This window comes from Salvia splendens, chromosome 11 (assembly GCF_004379255.2).
Source record: "Salvia splendens isolate huo1 chromosome 11, SspV2, whole genome shotgun sequence".
NCBI lineage: Eukaryota > Viridiplantae > Streptophyta > Magnoliopsida > Lamiales > Lamiaceae > Salvia > Salvia splendens.
The window spans coordinates 2,004,489-2,024,232 of record NC_056042.1 but is presented as its reverse complement, the minus strand read 5'-3'; the positions used below and the strand labels follow the sequence as shown (position 1 = coordinate 2,024,232).

Sequence of the window (19,744 nt, the reverse complement as noted above, 5' to 3'; positions counted from 1 at the left end):
CCGAGCTGTGCCGAGACAGGCGGCCGAGGTGCCGAGCCAGGCGGCCGAGACGGTCGGCCGAGGGTGCCGAGCCAGGCGGCCGAGGTGCCGAGCCAGGCGGCCGAGACGGTCGGCCGAGGTGCCGAGCCAGGCGGCCGAGACACCGAGCCATGTCGAGACGCCGATCCTTTTTCCGAGTTTTTCCGAACCTTTTCCGAGCCAAGTGAGCCGTTTGCACAGTAAGGGTATGCCAGGACTTGGAGTGCTGTGTTCGTGTGTCGTGTGCGCGTTTTGGGTACGTCGTTTGCATGCGGGGTGTGTTTCGAACGTGTGACTTTGTGTGTTTGTTTTGTAATATGTTGTTAAGTGTATGTACGTGTAACGTGCTAGATGTTGAAGTCGTCCACGTAGGATTCATGCATTGTCGTTTAAAGTCTCGTCTCTTCTGACTCTAATCATGATATTATTTATCTTTCAAAAGGGTGATCTTTTTCGAGGAAAGTGTGGTTGAAGGGAACTGTTTTAAAAGCTAAGCAATCGAGGTGGGCTTTTCTACCCTACTTTTATGTGGGTTATCTTTAAATACGGACTTTGTTCCGGAAATGTTTATGGAGGTGAACTGTTTGTCTTGCCAATTATTTCGTTTTGAAACCTATCTGAAGTGGTTTACCACATATGTTTAATCGAATTCGGGTCTGTTGGGCTGCGAACCCTCAGGCTAGTGTACACGAGACTGGGTGCCATCTGAGAGCAAGTTGGCCGGTCTAGATGACCTGGGGTGTGGCCACGCCCCTTGTCATGGTTTGGATCAGATAGTGTATGATTGAGGGAATAAGGGTGGCAATATCGGAAAATGACTGCGCAGTCGAATTTATGAAATGTATTTTTGTGTACTTGGGTTATTTTCATTACACTCAAAACCCCAATGTTACACTGTTATGGCATGACAAACTATGTTTTTGGCGTGTGTCCACTGAGTGCAATAAGTACTCAGCCCTGCATGTTGTTTTCTTAATGTGCAGGTTGAGCGGCGATGGGGAGGACGGATGTTGAGCAGTTAAAGCCAAAGTGTGTTTTTATCTTTCGGATGGTGTCGTGTCGTCATACCCGGCATCATCTGTCTTTTGGTCTTTTCCGCTGCTTGTAAACCGTCACGATGTTTTCATTTAAAACTCTGAATACTTTAACTCAAGAATGTCGTCACAGTACTTTGTTTTGAATTGAATTTCCTTTTATTAAATGTTTTCGAGTCAAATATTCTCGTTCCCCCTTTCTTCCCCGCTTCTTTACTCCTCCCCTAGTCGCGGTCCACCGTACTTCCTATCCTTAGGAAATGCGGGCGTGACAGATTATTTATTTTTTTATTTTTTACCCCCAAAAATACACATTTTCATCTATAAATACCCCCACTTTCACACCAAAAAATTCACACCACATTCTCTCATTTCCATTCTCATCTACATTCTCTCATTTTCATTCTCATCTACATTCTCTCATTTTCATTCTCATCTACATTCTCTCATCTCCATTTCTTCCACACATACAACATAACAATGTCCGGCCAAGGCGATCACCCTCCGGGCTCCCACGGTTGGAACCCCGATTGGTTCAGTTCACAACTGTTTCCTAGTCCGGAAACGGAATATTTGGCCCCTCCTCAAACCCAAAGTTCGGGCGTTCCGGGTGGCTACCGGCCATACCCAATCGACGACCAAGATGCCCCCCGAAGGGCGATACGGGTGGACACCCGAGCCTAGAGCGAGGTCGACCGCCCCCTCCCAAACTCCGACTCCTCCTACTCGCGGTGTCCGCACACCGTACTCGCCGGTGGAGATGGAGCAATTGTTCAAGGCGTATTTATCAATTTCTGAAGATCCGGAGGTTGGCACGAACCAATCCGGCGATCACTTTTGGTGGCGCATCTGTCGCCGGTACAATGAAAACTGGCTGGAGGGAACAATCGAGCGCAACGAGAGTATGGTGCGCAACGCCATCTACCGAGCCAACGAAGAAATTAACAAGTACCGGGGGTATTACCTCCAGGAAGAGCGGTCGGCGGGGAGCGGTCGGAGCGAGGTCGACATCATCAGTTCCGCCATGTCGACCTACCAATCCATGAACTATAAGGCGTTCAAGTACCTCAACATTTGGCAGGAGAAGCGGTCGCATCCGAAGTATAGGGGAGGCGTAACATCCTCCTCTAGCGGCTCCTCCAAACGGTCAAGGTCGGTATCCCTATCCGACTTCGGCTTCGAAGACGTGGTTAGCCAACTCGCTGGAGCTAACTTGGGTAGCCCCGACCCCGGCCCAAGCGGATCCCACCACCGACCGCAAGGAAGGAAGAAGGCGGCGGCCAACCGCCGTCGCGCCGCGACTCCATCCGGCGATGCTCCCGGCCTCGCTCCCTTTCCCGTTCCCTATGCGCCACCTCCACCCCCACCAACTCGTTGTGGACCCTTTTGGCCCAACTCAATATGGCCGATAGGTCAACTATGACCCCCTCGCAACTTCGATCGCACGAGGCCATGATATTGAGCCTCCAAAAACAATTGGGGGTAGTGCCGTCAGATGAGTAGTCTTCCACGGGGATATTTTTAGCTTTAATTATGTAATTTTTAATTTTTAGTATTTTAATTATGTAATTTTTAATTTTTAGGATTTTAATTATGTAATTTTTATTTTTTAGGATTTTAATTATTTCTTTTTTTATTTTATTTGTAATATTATTTTGATTTTTTTAATGAATTTTAATGTTATGGAAATGTTTTTATTTAAAATGAATTGTGCACGTCCTTGCGGAAGAGCACAGCTGTGGGTGTTGTGCTCTTGCTTAAGAGCAGGCATGAATAGTTGCACCGGGCCCACAACCGTGCTAGTTGGCAAGAGGACGATTGTGGGTGCTCTTAGCTTTAATGATGGAAAAGAAAGTTTTAAGTTGTTTAAATTATACTATCTTCGTTCCATAGTGGCAAAGTCACTTTACTTTTTAACAAAACTCAATACATTTTTTCTTACGTCTTTTTTCTTCTTCTTACTTCATTTTCTCTACTTTATTTTCTTTTTATTTAATACATTACACATTTTTTTCTTAATTTCTGTGTCGAAGAGAAATGTCCCCACTACTATGGAAAGGGTGGAGTAGTTTTCTTTCGCACCAAAGCTTACAATAATGCATAAGGATATATCGATCAAAGATGGAAAAAAGTTATTTTGTGAGTGAATAATTTATCTATAATTGAAATTAATTGTAGTATAGTGAAGCTTACTGCTCCATTAACTACTATTTCCTCCATACCAAGATAGTTGAATCATATAATTGATTAATTTTTTTTCAAGCAAAAAGTCTATTTTTTCTTATACTTTACTTTCTCTTCATCTTTCTTATTTTATTAATGTGTCTTATTTTACTCTCTCCATATTAACCTTTACCACATTAATTTTTTAAATTTTATATAAAAAAATGTCTCAAAATTTTGTATAAAAAATGTCTCAAACTATATTAAGACTGGAGAATTTAAAATTTATGTGAAGTAAGTATACATAAGAGCATCTCCAATGGCATAGAACATCCAATAGCCCTCACATAGCCTTCTCACTGCCACATCATCAGCACTAAAATCCTCCTGCCACATCATTTGGACATGCAACTGGACATCCAATTGCCCTCACATAGCCTTCCACATCACTAACAATTATATAATTTAATTTACAATTGTAGCAACATACGGAATTTAATTTACGAGACATGCAACTGGACATCCAATAGCTTTCACATAGCCCTGATTGCCGCAGTGCACTTTTGAATAGGGGTGTGGCCGGGTCTGCCAGCCGCATCGTGCCTGAAGCGGAAATACAGATATCGATGCTCCAAAGCGTTAACAATACGCATAAACAAGTCCCGCCTCATCCTAAAACGACGCCTGAAATGGTTGGCGTTAAAACGCGGCTCCTCTGCGAAGTAATCTGTGAACAGGCGCTGATGTGCAGCTACATGATCACGATCAACCACTTCTCGACGGTGGACAACTGGTCGTGGGCGAGGTACCGCCGGCTGCATATAACTCTGCAGCCATCGATCAACCTCACGGCTCGTATAGACATCTAGCTCTTCGTTCATCATACGCTCGTACTCATCAGCATCCCCACCACTACCACCACCACAACCACTGGCATTACTCATTTATCGTTGTTGATCTTGTACATAAATTAAGATAGAGAGAGTACTCGTTAAAACAAGCGGTGCGAATGAAAATGACGTCCAAAGCGCGTATATATAGTGTTTCGGAAAATTTAAAAAAAAATTAAAAATCTGACGCCGGTCTGACGCTGATCCGGGGCCTACAATGGCGTCGTGAGGATCGGCGTGAGAATCGGCGTCACCCAAGAATCGGCGTCGCAATGGTTCGGCGTCAACACCGGCGTCCGCAAAAAATCGGCGTGCCGGTGCCGACGCCGCCATTGGAGATGCTTTAAGGTAGGGAGGATTAGTTATAATTGATGTATGATAATTAAAAATATTGTCGGCTGATAGACATACAGTACTTGATTTGATTTGATGGTCTTCGTTTTGATAAAGTAATAGGAGTATTAAATTAAATTTAGTATTTTTTATGGAAGTAAAATTAAATACTACTCCTACTTCCTACTTAAGAAAATTACTTCAGTTTTACTTTAGATTTTTGGTGTTGATCAAGCAGCATTATATATAATGATGATTTGATGGTCTTCGTTTTGATATAGTATTATTATATAAAATTAAATTTTAATTTATTGGTCTTTACCTTAACAAAATTATTAATCTTAGGCATTGAATGTCGATCGAATAGTTTTAAGTAAAGTTAATCTTACTGAACTCGTGCCCAATTAAGGTGCGATTGCTGTTTTATAAATAATGTGGGGAAGTTTAGATTGCTCTAATATATTCAGATGTTTTGTGATGTTATATTTTAGTTTGACTCTTAATCTCTTTTTAACTCATGACTATGTCTAATTAGTAGGTATAACAAAGTTTGTAAATTTTGATTATATCCGCAATTTCACATTAAAATAAATAAGTTAATGGAATAGCCTTAAGGTACGGTGTTCATTTTTCATTATAAATTATAAATACCTAACCCTTTTTTTTAATTTCGACTAGTGAATTAGTACTTAGTATTAGAAATTATTAGGACGTCTGAACGATTAAAGCATGATTGCAAATATAACAAATGTCAGCATACGACGTGCCCATTATAACAAATACTATATATTGTATTATACTAAGCATCATTACAAATAGTTGTATGTTAATTAGTACTTAGTATTAGAAGTTATTGGGACGTCTCAACTATTAAAGCATGATTGCAAATAGTTGTATGTTATTAGAAATAGTTGTATGTTAGTATTAGAAATCGTTGGGTCGTCCCGACGATTTCTAACAAAAATTGAACACTGGATTCATAATTCAACAACGGCAGCACCCTAGTCTTTTGCGTCAATCAACAAGAGCAACGAAGAATGATAAAGCAATTGACAAGTAATATTCTAGTGCAAGGACGTCGGGGTGTTTTGCATGGTTAAGGGAGCTTCTCGCACTTCCGGGCCAATGACGGAGATTTCCGGCGGGGTAGCCGAACATATTTATCACTACTATGTTTTAATTTCAATTTACCTGAAATATATGTTACATGTATAGTAGTTGACGTTCAAATTTCAGCATATATTTATAAACAATTATAAATACACATTCTTGATTGATTAGACACTGAACATATATCAACGTTAGTTGAACAACATCTGTAGTAAATTCAAATATCAAATTGTTTAGAGGTTTGCTTGATAGCTCAAAGAAATGAAAAAGAACAAGTGTTGAAAGTTAGTAGCATTTTATTTTAAGAGATGGTATGGCTCAACTAACTCATAAAAGTGAGATATAGAAAAAGTCGTGCTTCCCTAATCAATATTCTAAACTAATTTCCAGCGAAGAATTATTCCATTACATATATGGATCGACCATGAGCGAAGCAATACGTCTTAATACGTGAGCACAATTTCGATTTTTAGACTACTAAAAATGTAACGATATGTGTTGTTTATATGTTAGTGATTTTTATTTTTTTTTTCCTGTTTAGGGTTTGGATAAATAGTTTTTTTTTTCATAAGTTGAGTCTCTTGTTATTTATATTTTGAACGATTTATATACTAGCTACAGCTTTGTGCGGGTCTGTGCTGTGCGAGTTTGTGTGGACTTGTGTGCGTGTGCATAATATGTATATTGTGTGTAGTGCGTGTATAGTGTGATATGCGTGTTGTATTTGTATACGATATTTTGTATTGCGTGAGTATGTATGCATTGTGTGTTGTGTACGTGTGGCACGCGTACAATGTGTAATACTCATTTTTATAGCTACTTCGAATTATAAATATTTACTTTGTTATGAAATTTAGATTGTAGAACTGAGAAAATTAAGAATTGTAATTTAATTTCATATTCAAATAATTTTGTGGCACAAAACAATGCATTTAGAATTAAATGCTCTAATTCCAAATCTATAGTCTCAATTCCATTGCCATGTAGGGGCTGTTTGGCGGTTTTCGTTATTGATAGATGAATGATGGAAGTGAACTCCAACTCGTAGATTTGAACTGAACTGACATAGGGTTGACGGCAACTCAACCTATTTAAGTAGATTTTTAGTCCCCATGGGCTGCCAATGGAGAGTAAATCTGATCCATACTTGAATCACCAACTCTACGAAGTTTCTCAAGTGTCGTTACCCTATTGATTTTTCTATCAACATCCATTTTGACTTTTGGCACAATCCTTGATCAACTAATTTGACTAAAGGATATGTATCGACAATAATATAATTTCATTAATATAATTAAATGAAATTGTAGTTTTCATACACCCGTTACAGTTGAAATATGTTGAAAATAAATCAGTGAATAGTTATAGACATGCATCGATGCATGTATGAAGACAAGATTACTTCTATATTTATTTTTACCCTAATGCTTTATATTTTAAACAAATTAAGTAGATGAATTTGCAACTTAAATATTGTTGTAATTGAATTTGGATGACACTATTGTATAATATCCTTGAATTCGAGTTCCTCACACAAAACTCCCATATTATAGAATTTCTATCGCATTATTTTTTATTGAGGCGAATTTGTATCTCATGATTCTCATGATTAGGAGGCTGAAATTTGTGTAATGTCATATCATTGGCGGACACACATAAGCCTAAGGGAGGGCTTAAACCCTTCCCAAACTATTTTTTTTAATTTTCTAGTTGTATAATATTATAATTTTTGCTAATATTTTGTGTGAATTAATTTACAAAAGCCCCTACCAAAATGACAAAGTATAAGAAATTATTATCTCACACAAAATTTGAATATATAACCACTGCAATGACAATTTTCTGCTTCCGCCCCTGGTCATATTTACAACTTTATTTAAAAAATTTGGATTATTTTTATTTTATTTTTAAAATGGCGATTAAATTTTGCAACTGATCACATCAAATATCATTCTTTAACAACGTGGTCTAGATGCATGCACAAGTGTAATACTCCATTGTTAGATAATTTCGTCACAAAAATAAAATAAAATAAAATAAAATAAATACACATGTTCACGCCGGGGAATATTTATTCAAGTCATGGCTACTTCCACCAAACTCCCACAAAAATAATCACCATTAATTGCAGTGGAAATGTCATATATCGGTTAGGTTATTCATATTTATAAAATTATAATCATATAAAAAATATGCTTCCTATCATCATTGTGAGATTAGAGATCAATTCTTAGTAGTATTATTTTTGTCAGCATACCTAATACTTTTGAGGGACCCTTTTCATTGACATTAATAACATTAAAATTTGGCAATGTTCAATTAGCACCTAGCAGCTAACCTTGAAACTTGAAAGGTGACCTTAGTTTCACATACACAAAATAACACTACCAACAACAAATAACGAAGTCAAGAATAAGTTGGTGAAAAATAAAATACTATGTAAAATATGTTTAGAGTTGAAATATGGCATGATTCTTTTGCAAGAAGTTTAAGAAGCTATGCTGGATCCATACGTAGCCAACCAACCCAAAATGCTTTAATTAATTTTTGACATTTGGTTTTATTAAAATTATTTACACCAACTTCTTGATGCGAGAAAGATGCAACGAATCCTTGTTCAATGATGTCATAATTCAAGTTTTCAAAATATATGTAATACGGAGTGCAATTCTTAATCATTTTGCTCAAGTCGATCTAACAATAAACAGCTACTTCATACATTAACATTACTCGCTATAAACAAAGTAACAAACAATAATATACTCTCTGTCTTCCACTAGTGTTGACACATTTTTTTTTCCGCATTCGTTTTGAAAAAAATATAGTAATATACAGTATTCACTATATTATTCTCTCTTACTCCCTCCGTCCCAAGGAACAGGACCCCTTCCTTGGGCAGCATGAGAATTTATGCAATTTTGTTTTGTGTGTGAAGAGAAGAGAGTAAAGTAAGAGATGAAATAAAGTAGAAAGAAATGTGTTTCCATTTTTGGTAATGAGTTATCTTGATTGGGACAAACTAAAAAGGAAAGTGAATCATCTTCAATAGGACAGAGAGAGTATTTTACACTCTATCCACTTTACCTACTTGTACTCTATTATTTTTTAAACAAGTGCTTAAAAAATGAGTCAACACTAATGAAACCGATGGGGTACATTTTATTTCCTGAGACCACTAATAATGTGCAAGTAATTTCAAGTTACTTAAGATTAGAGTCGAAACGTAAAAAAAAATCGATGGTTTTTATGTCCAATTTATTCTTCAAAATTTGTGTACCATGTAATGATTAAAAATGAAATCCAATGAAATAGTATTGTATAGTACTCCTTCCATCTATCATTAATTGATTCGATTTGACTTGATTCGAGTTTTTAGAAATGTAACATTAAGTGGATGGAAAAAGTTAGTTTGAAGGTGAATCTTACTTTTATAAATTAATTGATGAAGTAATAAAATGTGATTTAAGATAAAGTTAATGAAATTTGAAGGGAGAATTATGACAAATTGTGACGAAATGTGAGTACTAAAAAGTTAAGCACGTGATGTAAAGCCTCGGACGTAAGCAAGTTGTAGAACAAGATTTTGACCTATGTACTCAATTCCGTACCTAATAGTCAACGTTGAAAAGTAAACACGTAATTTGTCATAAAGAAACGTCAAATAATGAAACTTTTTCATAAATAAATACTGCATCTTTCTTTTTTTCCTACCAACCCACTTTGTAGTCATGTGCGTAAATTTGGTTGTAGTTATAATTCAAACAATATCTTTTACATTGATTACATTACATAGTCCAATATTTTGAATAAATATTAATACAAAGAATAATGTTAATCGCATTGCAGCTATATATGAAAGATAAAGTAAATAATGTAAGTTCAATTAGTTTCACGACTAGGGGGTATTCTTAAAATTATTTTCTTTAGAGCATGTTTTAGTTACTCCCTAAAATTATTTATTTCATTTTCTAAAAAAAATAGTATGATTGAATTTGCAAGTGCATTTGATTTTGTGGGCCATGGCTGCTTAATTGTGATATGCTTTAGTAATTATCTATTATCTCATAGCCTCTTGGAAAATATTTTAGAAGAATTGTACAAGTAGTTAATTACTTTATGTTGGAAGTTATGTACTCCACTAAACTTCATTTGTATAACTGGGCTTGATAGTGGGCTGATATTATAGTAGGCTTTGATAATTAATTACTATATGTTGGAGTTATGTACTTCACTAAACTTCATTTGTATAATTGGGCTTGATAGTGGGCTGATATTATAGTGGGCTTTGATAATTATTATCGACCCATCTAGAAAAACATAAGATTAAGAAACGTGCTATGGAATCTACTAGAATGAATTGAAAAGCGGCGGCGCGAAATCAATTTTTTTGGCGCGGCAAAGCAAATGATTCAAAAACAAGCACGAAAAAGCAATTAACTTCTCAGCTACTCACACACAACAGTGTTCATCACTCCCAATTCCCAAAGAAAAAATAGGGATAGAGATTAGAGAGAGAATCAAAATCGGAAGAGAATAATGGCGGACGCATCACATCTGGAGCGAATGGGAAGGGAGCTAAAATGCCCTATATGGTACGATTTCTTCATTATCAATGAAATTGTTAATTTTTTTCTATTTGACGGTCTGAAATTCCAGATCATTAATTGATTCTTATTTCCTCTGTCAACAGTTTGAGTCTGTTTAATTCAGCCGCTTCACTCACCTGCAATCATGTGTTTTGCAAGTAAGCCGTTTACATGTGTAGATGATTTTTGCTTTGTTTTTAGGGCTGATTTTAATACGTGTGTGCTGCCTACTGTATTGTGTTTACTGATTGATGCAGTGTGTGTATCGAGAAATCCATGAAAGCATCATCGAGTTGTCCTGTTTGTAAAGTTCCATACATGCGAAGAGGTACATATGTTTTACTTTTAATTGGCAAGACATTCTCCTGATTGTGATAAGCTAATATTAGCTGAAAGTGATTCTTATGTTAGACCATGGAAATGAGGCATATTATTTGTTGAGGTGTAAACTCAATCATATGAGAGTTTATGTTTGTTTGATGGATAGAATGGTTAGTAAGATTTATCATCGATTTCGTGTTAGGTTGGCATTAGAATTTTTCACTATTCTTTTGTGGGGTGTATCTCTGTAATTGTGAGATATGATATTTTCTACCTTGATACATTATGTATATGTAAGTACCTATTTCATAGCAGCTAAAACCTTACTTTGTCTGCAAATGGTGAAGATGATGTCTGTTTTGCTTTACATTTATTAGCTTGTGGAATTCATGACTTATTTATTGATTGCTTATATTTTTTTTTTCATTTATCAGAAATTAGGCCAGCTCCTCACATGGATAATTTGGTAAGCGTTTACAAAAGCATGGAAGTAGCATCTGGAGTCAGTATCTTTAACACTCAGACTGAAGTTTCAACTGGTCCTTTGGGTAAGGTTACTAGTTTGTTGGGTAATGCTTGATAATCTTCCATATTTTTACATTATACATCTGTTTGACAAACCTGCTTCTTATGTTGTCCTGTTGTAACTGATTGTTTGCCTCATTTCTCTGGTTTTAATGTATACACAGTCCAAAATGATGGCCACACGAAACCAGAATCTTCAGAAACTGGGAATAAAAAACAACCTGGAAAGGGAGGATCAAAAAGTGCATCAGTTTTCCCTACAAATAAAAGGGTTCAGGTATCACCATATACAAGTGCAAGGACTGAAATGGAGCGAGAAAACCTGAATGATGGAACTGCTGAAATCAACAGAAATGAAACTAATAGCAGTTATGTTATAGTACAAAATAATATGCCTTCTACTTATGAAAAGGGGAAAACCCATTTACCTCCATTTTTCTGGCTGAGAGATGAAGAGGACATGGAGAAGTCAAGTCAGCAGACAAATGACAATCTGGTTATGTATACACCACCAGAAGCTCCTTGCTTCAGTGACATCAAAGATTCAGATGATGAGGTTTGTTCTTCCTGAGATATAGCTTTACTATCTTTCATTACGAATATAGTAATTAGGATTATAGAATTTGTTAATACTCAGTAACCTGCTATTTCATGATTGGTTCATCTGTTCTTCTTTGTGACACACTATTTTTATATTTCATGTTGCTTTATGCAGAGAGGAGATTGTAACTTATCAAACAATGTGGATTTCTTTGATAGTGAAATGTTTGATTGGACACAGAGGCCTTGCTCTCCTGAACTTTGTTCAACTCCTCCAACTATACAGGTAAGTAACAGTTTTTACAATTTCAACAATCCATTGTTTACCAAGTTTGATCTAATTATGTTGGTGTAGATTGAAGAACATACTGCTGAAGAGGATGTAGCCTTAAAACGTGTACATGCCACCTCAACAGAAACAGCTGGTCAAAAGAACAGACCTAATAGTGCAGTAGGCAAGCGTAAAAGGGAAAAAGTCTCTGAAAGCAAAGGCAGAACGAGAGCTTCTAATAAGAAAGCCAATGCAAAGGAGCCTGAAAAGGACAAGAAAACTAAATGCATTTCTGAAGTAACTGCAGTCTGTGCTGAATTAGGCAATGTAATCTATCAAGATATGCAAGAGGGTACTAAAGACACTCCAATGATTCAAAAAGGAAAATCCAGAGAAGGCAAAAAGGTCCTCTCTGATGCTAGCGTTCAAGAGAAAGATGTTCTATCTTTATCTGATGGGGTAGAGCCTCTAGCAAGCAGCAAGGGTGCAGCATGCACTCAAGTTTCAGCACCAGAAATTTGTGGAAAGAGCAATGTGGGACATACAAAGTCAAAAACGAGTGCTGAAGACGACAAAAACTCCAAGAAACCAACTCAGCTACCAACATCTGGTAGTAAAGAAAAAGCTAAAAAATCTGAAATTGGAAAAAGGGTCTTAGATACTGAGCAAGGCAAAGAGGGGTTGATTTCCCAGCTGCTAACTAATCCAACAGGAATTCATGAAGAAGTTGTGGACAAATGTGTCAAAAGGAAGTATGGAAAAATCTGTAGAAAGTCACCAAGTTCTGCAAAGAAAGTCAAATTCTCTGCTCAGAGCGTGTGTAAGGACAACCATGGTGGTAAAGCTTTAGGTGCTGAAAAGGATGTGACCACAGATCACTTATCAGAAGATATTCAAGTTCAAAGGGATCAATCAGACATGAAAACTCCATCGAAAGTTGATAAATCATTTTCCTCCCTTAGTGGGCATGCTTTGCTAAAATGTAATACATCTCCCAGTACAATTTGTTGTGCTTTCTGTCAATCATCTGAAGAGTCTGAGGTATGTATGTCTTTTGAAATATTGGTTATGCTTAATGTTTATGTTTTTATTGATTTAATTCTGTGCATGTAGTTTGTTACTGAAATATAAAATTTCCAGGCTTCAGGGACCATGGTTCACTACGTTGGCGGGAAGTTGGTGATGGATGATGCAAGAAAGAATGCTATACACGTTCACAAGAACTGTGCTGAATGGTATGATTTGGAACAATTTCTGCACAATTATCTAGTTTGTGAACTACAATGGTGGTGGACTGATAAAAATTTACCTAGTGTGCTTCATCAACTTGCTGTCTCAGGCTACCATCTACTTGTTTATGATTTTTTAGGCTAGTCATAAGTCATGGAAGTTGTTTAGGTAGATTGATAGAGTTCAATTTGTTATTTTCATTGTAATAATATATAGCAAAATAAGGCTGTACATCTTTTGTAGGGCACCCAATGTGTATTTTGAAGATGATACTGTTGTCAACCTTGAAAATGAGTTGTCTAGAAGTCGAAGAATTAGATGCTGTTGCTGTGGCATCAAGGGAGCTGCTCTTGGGTGTTACGACAACACTTGTCGCAAGAGCTTTCACGTTCCTTGTGCTAGGTTGACTCCAGAATGCCGGTGGGATTCTGTAAGTACTATAAACAAACAACTTTCCTCGAAAATGGAAAAAAATGTGATTAACTCTGTGTTTTTAACACATGGCAGGAAAACTTTGTCATGCTATGTCCAGTTCATAAATCATCTCAACTGCCAAATGGTACGCCTCAATCTCAATCAAGGAAGAAAAGTAAATCTTCTGCTGAAAGGTTTGTTGCAATTTCCAGACTGGCTATTCATTTATTCGTGTAGGTAATATCATGACTCTCTTTTCATTTTTAATTTCCCCCCAGAAAATCTTGCATCCATCAAGATAAAGTGAAAACCAATGAAGAAGGCAAAGACAGATCACCGGTACAGTGGAAGTCTTGGAAGACGTTTAAAAATTTGGTTCTCTGCTGCTCAGCTCTCACCAATACAGAGAAAGTAAGTAAACCAGTAATCACTTTATTTACTATTCTCCATGATATAAGAATATAATAATCTTATAATCACTATGTTTTAAATTAAGGAAACTGTTACAGAGTTTGAGAACTTGTCTGGAGTAACAATACTAAAGAACTGGGACTCAACCGTCACCCATGTAATTGCTTCGACAGATGAAAATGGAGCATGCAGACGTACTCTCAAATTCTTAATGGGTGTCTTGGAAGGAAAATGGATTTTAAGTGTTCAATGTGAGTAATTTTCTACACAAATGAATTTAAATTGACTCTATATCCTTTGTTAGAAGTCTCTAATAAACAAATTTCAAATATTTATATACATTTCATGTATTCAGGGATAAGAGCTTGCATTGAAGCTGGAGAGATAGCTGATGAGGAACAGTTTGAGATCTCAGTCGACATTCATGGAATCAGGAATGGACCGAAGCTCGGACGATTAAGACTTCTAAACAAGGTTGAGCTTTTGCTTTTGATGAACCTACACTTTCTAAGTTATTCACATGATTGATGATTCCCACTTTCCATGATTTTGCAGCAACCAAAACTGTTTGATGGCTACACATTCCATCTCATGGCAGATTTCACACCTTCATACAGAGGATATCTCCATGATCTTGTGTTTGCTGCTGGAGGAAAAGTTCTGAACAGGAAGCCCGTTGCTGGAAGCTCTGAGACGACCTTCATCATTTACAGCGTGGAGCTTCCCGGACAGTGCAAGCCATCCAACGGAAACTCAGTCGTGGACCAGCGACGTGCAAGTGCAGAAGCTTTAGCCTCTTGTGCTGGAGCCCGGGTAGCGAGCAATTCATGGATTATGAATTCTGTTGCAGGTTACAAACAGCAAACAGTTGGTTAATCGTTGTGTCTGATCACATATCACGCTACTAATCGTGACAGAATTAAGCTATTTATGCACTATCATTCCCTTGTGAACTTTGGTAGGTTTTCATTTATATATATGAGAAAAAGTTGCTAAAACAGAATGTCATCCTTGGCCTTGCCGGATATGTATATTCGCTTAGAAGTTAAAAACTAAAATTTCAATTTATCAAATTAATCAGGTTTGGTCTGGCAATAAAGTAGTTAATGTTTAAAGTTAATGTGTTACAAGTGAGTCTCAGATTGGCTTGGGTGATATTTAAATTTAATACTATAATTATTGAATTTATAAAAGTGATAAAATTTTTGACATTCAACTATTATTATGAAGAGGTAATAATTGTAATTTTTAAATCATTATTTTTCAAATATTAAATTATACTTACTCTATTTGTCTCTTAAAATAAAAATTGTTTTTTTAGTTAATCTCTTGAAAATAGAAATTTTATACTCCATTCGTCCATGAAAAATAGGACACGTTGTGAATTATACAGATTTTAATGTGAAATTAGTAAAGTAAGAGATAAGTAGTGCTAGTGGAATGTGAGATCCATATTATTAGTAAGAGAGAATGAAAAAAAGTAAGAAAGAAGTTGTTGAAAACTTTCCTTTTTTAAATGTGTTTTATTTTTTATAGACGGAGGGAGTGTTTAAAAAAAATTATTTCTAATAAAGTGAGATTCATTTTCTACTAACAAGCTTTTCTTTTTATATTTCTTATACTTTACTAATTTTGCATTAAAACTCGTATTATTTTAAAAGTGCTTTATTTTTAAAAGATGGAGAAGGTAATATTTTAACTTTTGTAATTGATAATACTCCATAAAATACTAGTATGACAGTCAAATATTATGTACTGTACCTATAAAATGTCATTATTGTGGTAAAAATGATAGTATCATACTATTATTTGGAGTGCTGATGAAAATGAAATTGAGTTAATTTTGAGTATTATGGGACAATTAAAAAATTAAAGATTTATACTTATTTCAATTTGAGAAGATGATTATTCCTATTTTAGGATTAAAAGGGAAACATCAGTGTTATATTATTATGCCACGTCCTCTTTCAACTTCAAACTATGAAATGTAAGAACGTCTCCAACTATTATACTAAACTCAAACTCATTTTTAGTATAAATGTCACACTAAAGATTGATTTTACTCCAATCATTTACCCTAACTTAAACTTAAAAAAATATTCTCCACTCAATTACTTTTTATTCCTTTCAATCACACCTATGTATTTGATTTAAATTACACACTAACCCATGTCCCTTTGTCAATAACTTAAATTAAATATAATAAGATTTTGTTTAAAAGATTCTGTCAATTTTTAAACTAATAAACAATTATTAATATTGAAAATTATGTATCTGTAGTATTAAGAATAATAGCGTACGTGTAGTGGTAGAATTAATTTACTAACTTTCTTCAGTTATATACGTGTAGTGTTATTAATATTATTAATTTAACTACTCATTTTTAATATTATACTGAAATGGCCCAGTCCACTAATTTTAAACGAATCAAATATTAGTAGAACTAATTAGGTTATTATTCATATCATCTTCTTCCTTCACACAGCCGCTTCTGTAAGTTTTTCTGTATTTTAATTCTCTTCCTTTCCTTTTTCTATTTTGATAATTTTAATTGATCTGGACTCGAATGCAATAAACCAAAATCTAAAAAGTGTTTTTGGTATACTTTTAGTGTAGACCTAAAGATAGTTAATATTTTTTCTTCAAAAACCTATAATAGGATTGGTTTTGCAGTAAAGTTGGATGAATGAGAGATGGTCTAAAGAGTATGAGAGAAACCAAAAATTTGGTTTCTTTCTGGAACTATTATAAATATTTTTTGATTAGACTATTTTTAATTATAATTACACACAGGAATATGAAGGGTAGTGCCGTGAGCAGAAACGAAGGAGCCGTTTATTTAAATGAACGACGACCCCTGACTTTCAGCATGACAGAGAAAACCGAAACCACCAACCCCGTTATTCAAACAAAACCTCCGATTCCCACGGCGGCAGCCTCTTCATCCTCAGCCCCACCTCCGCCGTCGCCGCCATGGACCGAACTGCCCAATGATTTGACGGCGAATATCTTGCAAAGATTGGACTCTAAAGAGATATGCTGATGAGTGCGCAGAAAGTGTGTAGTACATGGTGGAGATTCTGCAACAATCCCGCCATATGGCGCGTCATTCATTTGGATCGTCGAGATTTCGATTTTGCTCACGATTTATTTGTATGATAGATTTGTAAAACAACCCTCGTTTGCAGTGTTATGGACTGCATTCCAAAAACCAGACTTGTGCCATCAGATTCAACTCAAAACACAAGTAGGGTATGAAAAAGTAGGAAGGGGTATAACTGAGGTGATAAAAAAACTCCCACGATTGGAAGAGTTGCACCTAATCAAGATGCCAGCTTTCACTCTCAAAGATTTAAAAACCATTGGCATCTCCTGCCCCGTGTTGAAATCATTTACGTATTAGATTTTGAAGAGTATGGTGTTGCAATTGGAAAGACCATGCCTAATCTATGCCATCTCCGGCTTTGTGAGCATCGGATGGGAAGTAGGGGACTGGAGGCGATTCGTGATGGCTGTCCTCACCTCGAATCACTTAATACGGATGCTCTGATGTTGCTCTAAGACGGGTCTGGCTATGAAGATGATTTGGGCAAATAAAAAATCTGAGGACTGATCTAGTTTTATAGTAATCATGTGCATTTTGTTATGAAGCAGTAGTTGTTATTGTTCCTACTTTGATTGCTTTACTTCTGCTGGATTTATTGTGTTTTTTATGTGGATATTTTCACATGCTTGTTTAGGATAAGAAAAATATTGAAATAAACCTGATTAGACTTGCTCGATTGGAGTGGTCTTGGTTTATTTATTTTTTTTTTCCCAGCAACTTATTCGACATTTCAATAATGATTTTAGTAATCCAAAAATAAATCTTTGATGGGGTACGAACTAAACCCTAATGGCAAGCCCAATAACAGTGACGGCCCATCAGCCCAGAGCCCAAGAAAGAGTATCTGTTCGGCACCAAAGAGTTCGGCACGACCAAAGAGCTCGGCACGACCAAAGAGTTCGGACTCAGCCTACAGCTCGGTAAAAGCCGACCAGTCAAGCTCTCCTCTCAGATCGGCAAGAGCTGATCGGTAAAGTCCAGCAGTTCGGTCTCAGCATTCGACCGAACTAGGAGTTGGTGGACTCACGAAAGGCCTCCACGACCTCCACTATACCCACGATCTATTTAGTGGTATGAAGCAGTTATTGAGCAGTTATTGCTCACCCACGATCTTGTTAGTGGGGCTGCAAACCACGATCCTAGTTCAATGTATAAATAGAACTTAGATCTGATAGAAAAGGGTTAAGCTCTCTAGAGATAAAAGCATATAGCAAGTCTGTGTTGTAAGCTGTAATCCCAGATCAAGCAATACAATCTTGCCCTCCCTTCTTCCCGTGGACGTAGATTTACTTCAGTAAATCGAACCACGTAAATTCACCGTGTCGTAACTTATTTTTACGAGCATTTATCATCATCAATAATTCGCGGATCCATCACTGGCGCCGTCTGTGGGAAGCAGAGAACAAAATTTGTGATAAAGCGAATTTTTGATCCATTTTTTCCACCCAAAAAATGCATACCAGATCGCAGAATACCCGTATTCCTGCCCGTGAGAACCAGGAGGAAGCCAATCCATCTCATAGGTCGGGAAAACAGCCTAGGGATAAATCCACCACCAGTTCTCATGGCGAAGGAACAAGCCGCTCCAAAAATCGTCCCACTGAGTCTTCCCAGCAGCCCGATTTGAATGAGGCTGTCAAGCAGTTTTTGGCTGAAAAGCAGGAGGAATTCTTAACCTTCCTGCGAAAAAGCCAAAAGCAGCCGGAGACGAAAACGACGGATTCTCCTTCTCCCTCCGCACAAGAAAGTCACTACCGCAGTAGTGTCGCATCTCCCAGGAGAAAGAATCCTCAACCCCGACATATTCCTGCTCCTCCTCGGTACCGGAATCACAGGAGAACTCAATCTCCTCCATACCGACGAGATATCGGATTCGCCGTGTACGGAGCACTGAAGACTCCGTTCTCGGACGACATCACCCGAACTCCCCTACCACAGAACTACCGAACTCCGTCGATGACTTACGACGGGCTCGTGGACCCTCACGATTTCTTGGGGCGCTATCAATATAACATGGCGAACCAGGGTCTCAACGAGGTCCACATGTGCAAGCTGTTTCCCGAGCTGCTCATCGGGAACGCGAGAAGGTGGTTCGATAGCCTCCCCCAGGGCAGCATCAGATCTTACCGAGATCTAATGGATGCCTTCCACAGGAGGTTCTTTCAGAAAGCGGAAGCCCGAATCACTTCGGCTCAGCTGCTTTCCATTCGTCAAGGTCGCGACGAAAAAATCAGCGACTTTATGACAAGATTCCACAAGGAATGCCTGCAAGTAGACGATCTCAACGATCTGCTTGTCATCTCGGCATTCCAAAATGGAATCTTGCCCGGAGCTCTCTACAGGAAGCTCGTTGAGTGCGGTCCGCAGACAGCTCAGGAAATGTGGGACATTGCGGACCAGTACTCCCGGGCCGATGAGGCAGACCGTCGCAAACGGTCGTTAGACAGCTCATCGTCCCGAGGAGACAGAAGGAAGCCCGATCACAGCGATCAGGGGCATCCTCGCCGGACTCCATTTGAAAGAATTCAAAGGGCTCCGGTGCAAGACAGATTGGGACCCCGTCTCAATCCCGAGAAGCCGCCCGCTCAGTTCGTACCGCTGAACAAGCCGAGAGCGGAAATTTTCGAACTGCACTCTGACCTGTTCGAAAAGCCAAAGCGGATGACGAAATCAGCCGCGCGCCGACCCCAGGATAACTACTGCTCCTACCATCAAGACCACGGTCACGATACCGAGGAGTGCAGAAACTTGGCTGCAGGTATCGATGTTCTTGTGAAGGCAGGGACATTGAA

The 19,744-nt window shown here is 37.5% G+C and overlaps 1 protein-coding gene across 1 annotated transcript; it reads left to right on the top strand.

Moving 5' to 3' along the window:
• The first annotated feature begins 9,956 nt into the window (after positions 1-9,956).
• LOC121756492 (protein BREAST CANCER SUSCEPTIBILITY 1 homolog) lies at positions 9,957-14,844 on the top strand. The gene is made up of 14 exons (XM_042152049.1): positions 9,957-10,140; positions 10,239-10,292; positions 10,392-10,462; positions 10,890-11,003; positions 11,145-11,536; positions 11,696-11,806; positions 11,876-12,832; positions 12,932-13,026; positions 13,265-13,451; positions 13,529-13,629; positions 13,714-13,846; positions 13,932-14,097; positions 14,202-14,320; positions 14,402-14,844. The coding sequence occupies exons 1-14, from the start codon at positions 10,085-10,087 to the stop codon at positions 14,720-14,722; spliced, it is 2,877 nt and encodes a 958-aa protein (XP_042007983.1). The 5' UTR covers positions 9,957-10,084; the 3' UTR covers positions 14,723-14,844.
• Positions 14,845-19,744: the final 4,900 nt, after the last annotated feature.

Coding starts and splice junctions, on each gene's coding strand:
- LOC121756492 (XM_042152049.1), top strand. CDS start 10,085: ATGGCGGACGCATCACATCTGGAGCGAATGGGAAGGGAGCTAAAATGC. Junction 10,141..10,238: donor GAGCTAAAATGCCCTATATG/GTACGATTTCTT, acceptor CTCTGTCAACAG/TTTGAGTCTGTTTAATTCAG. Junction 11,004..11,144: donor AGTTTCAACTGGTCCTTTGG/GTAAGGTTACTA, acceptor ATGTATACACAG/TCCAAAATGATGGCCACACG.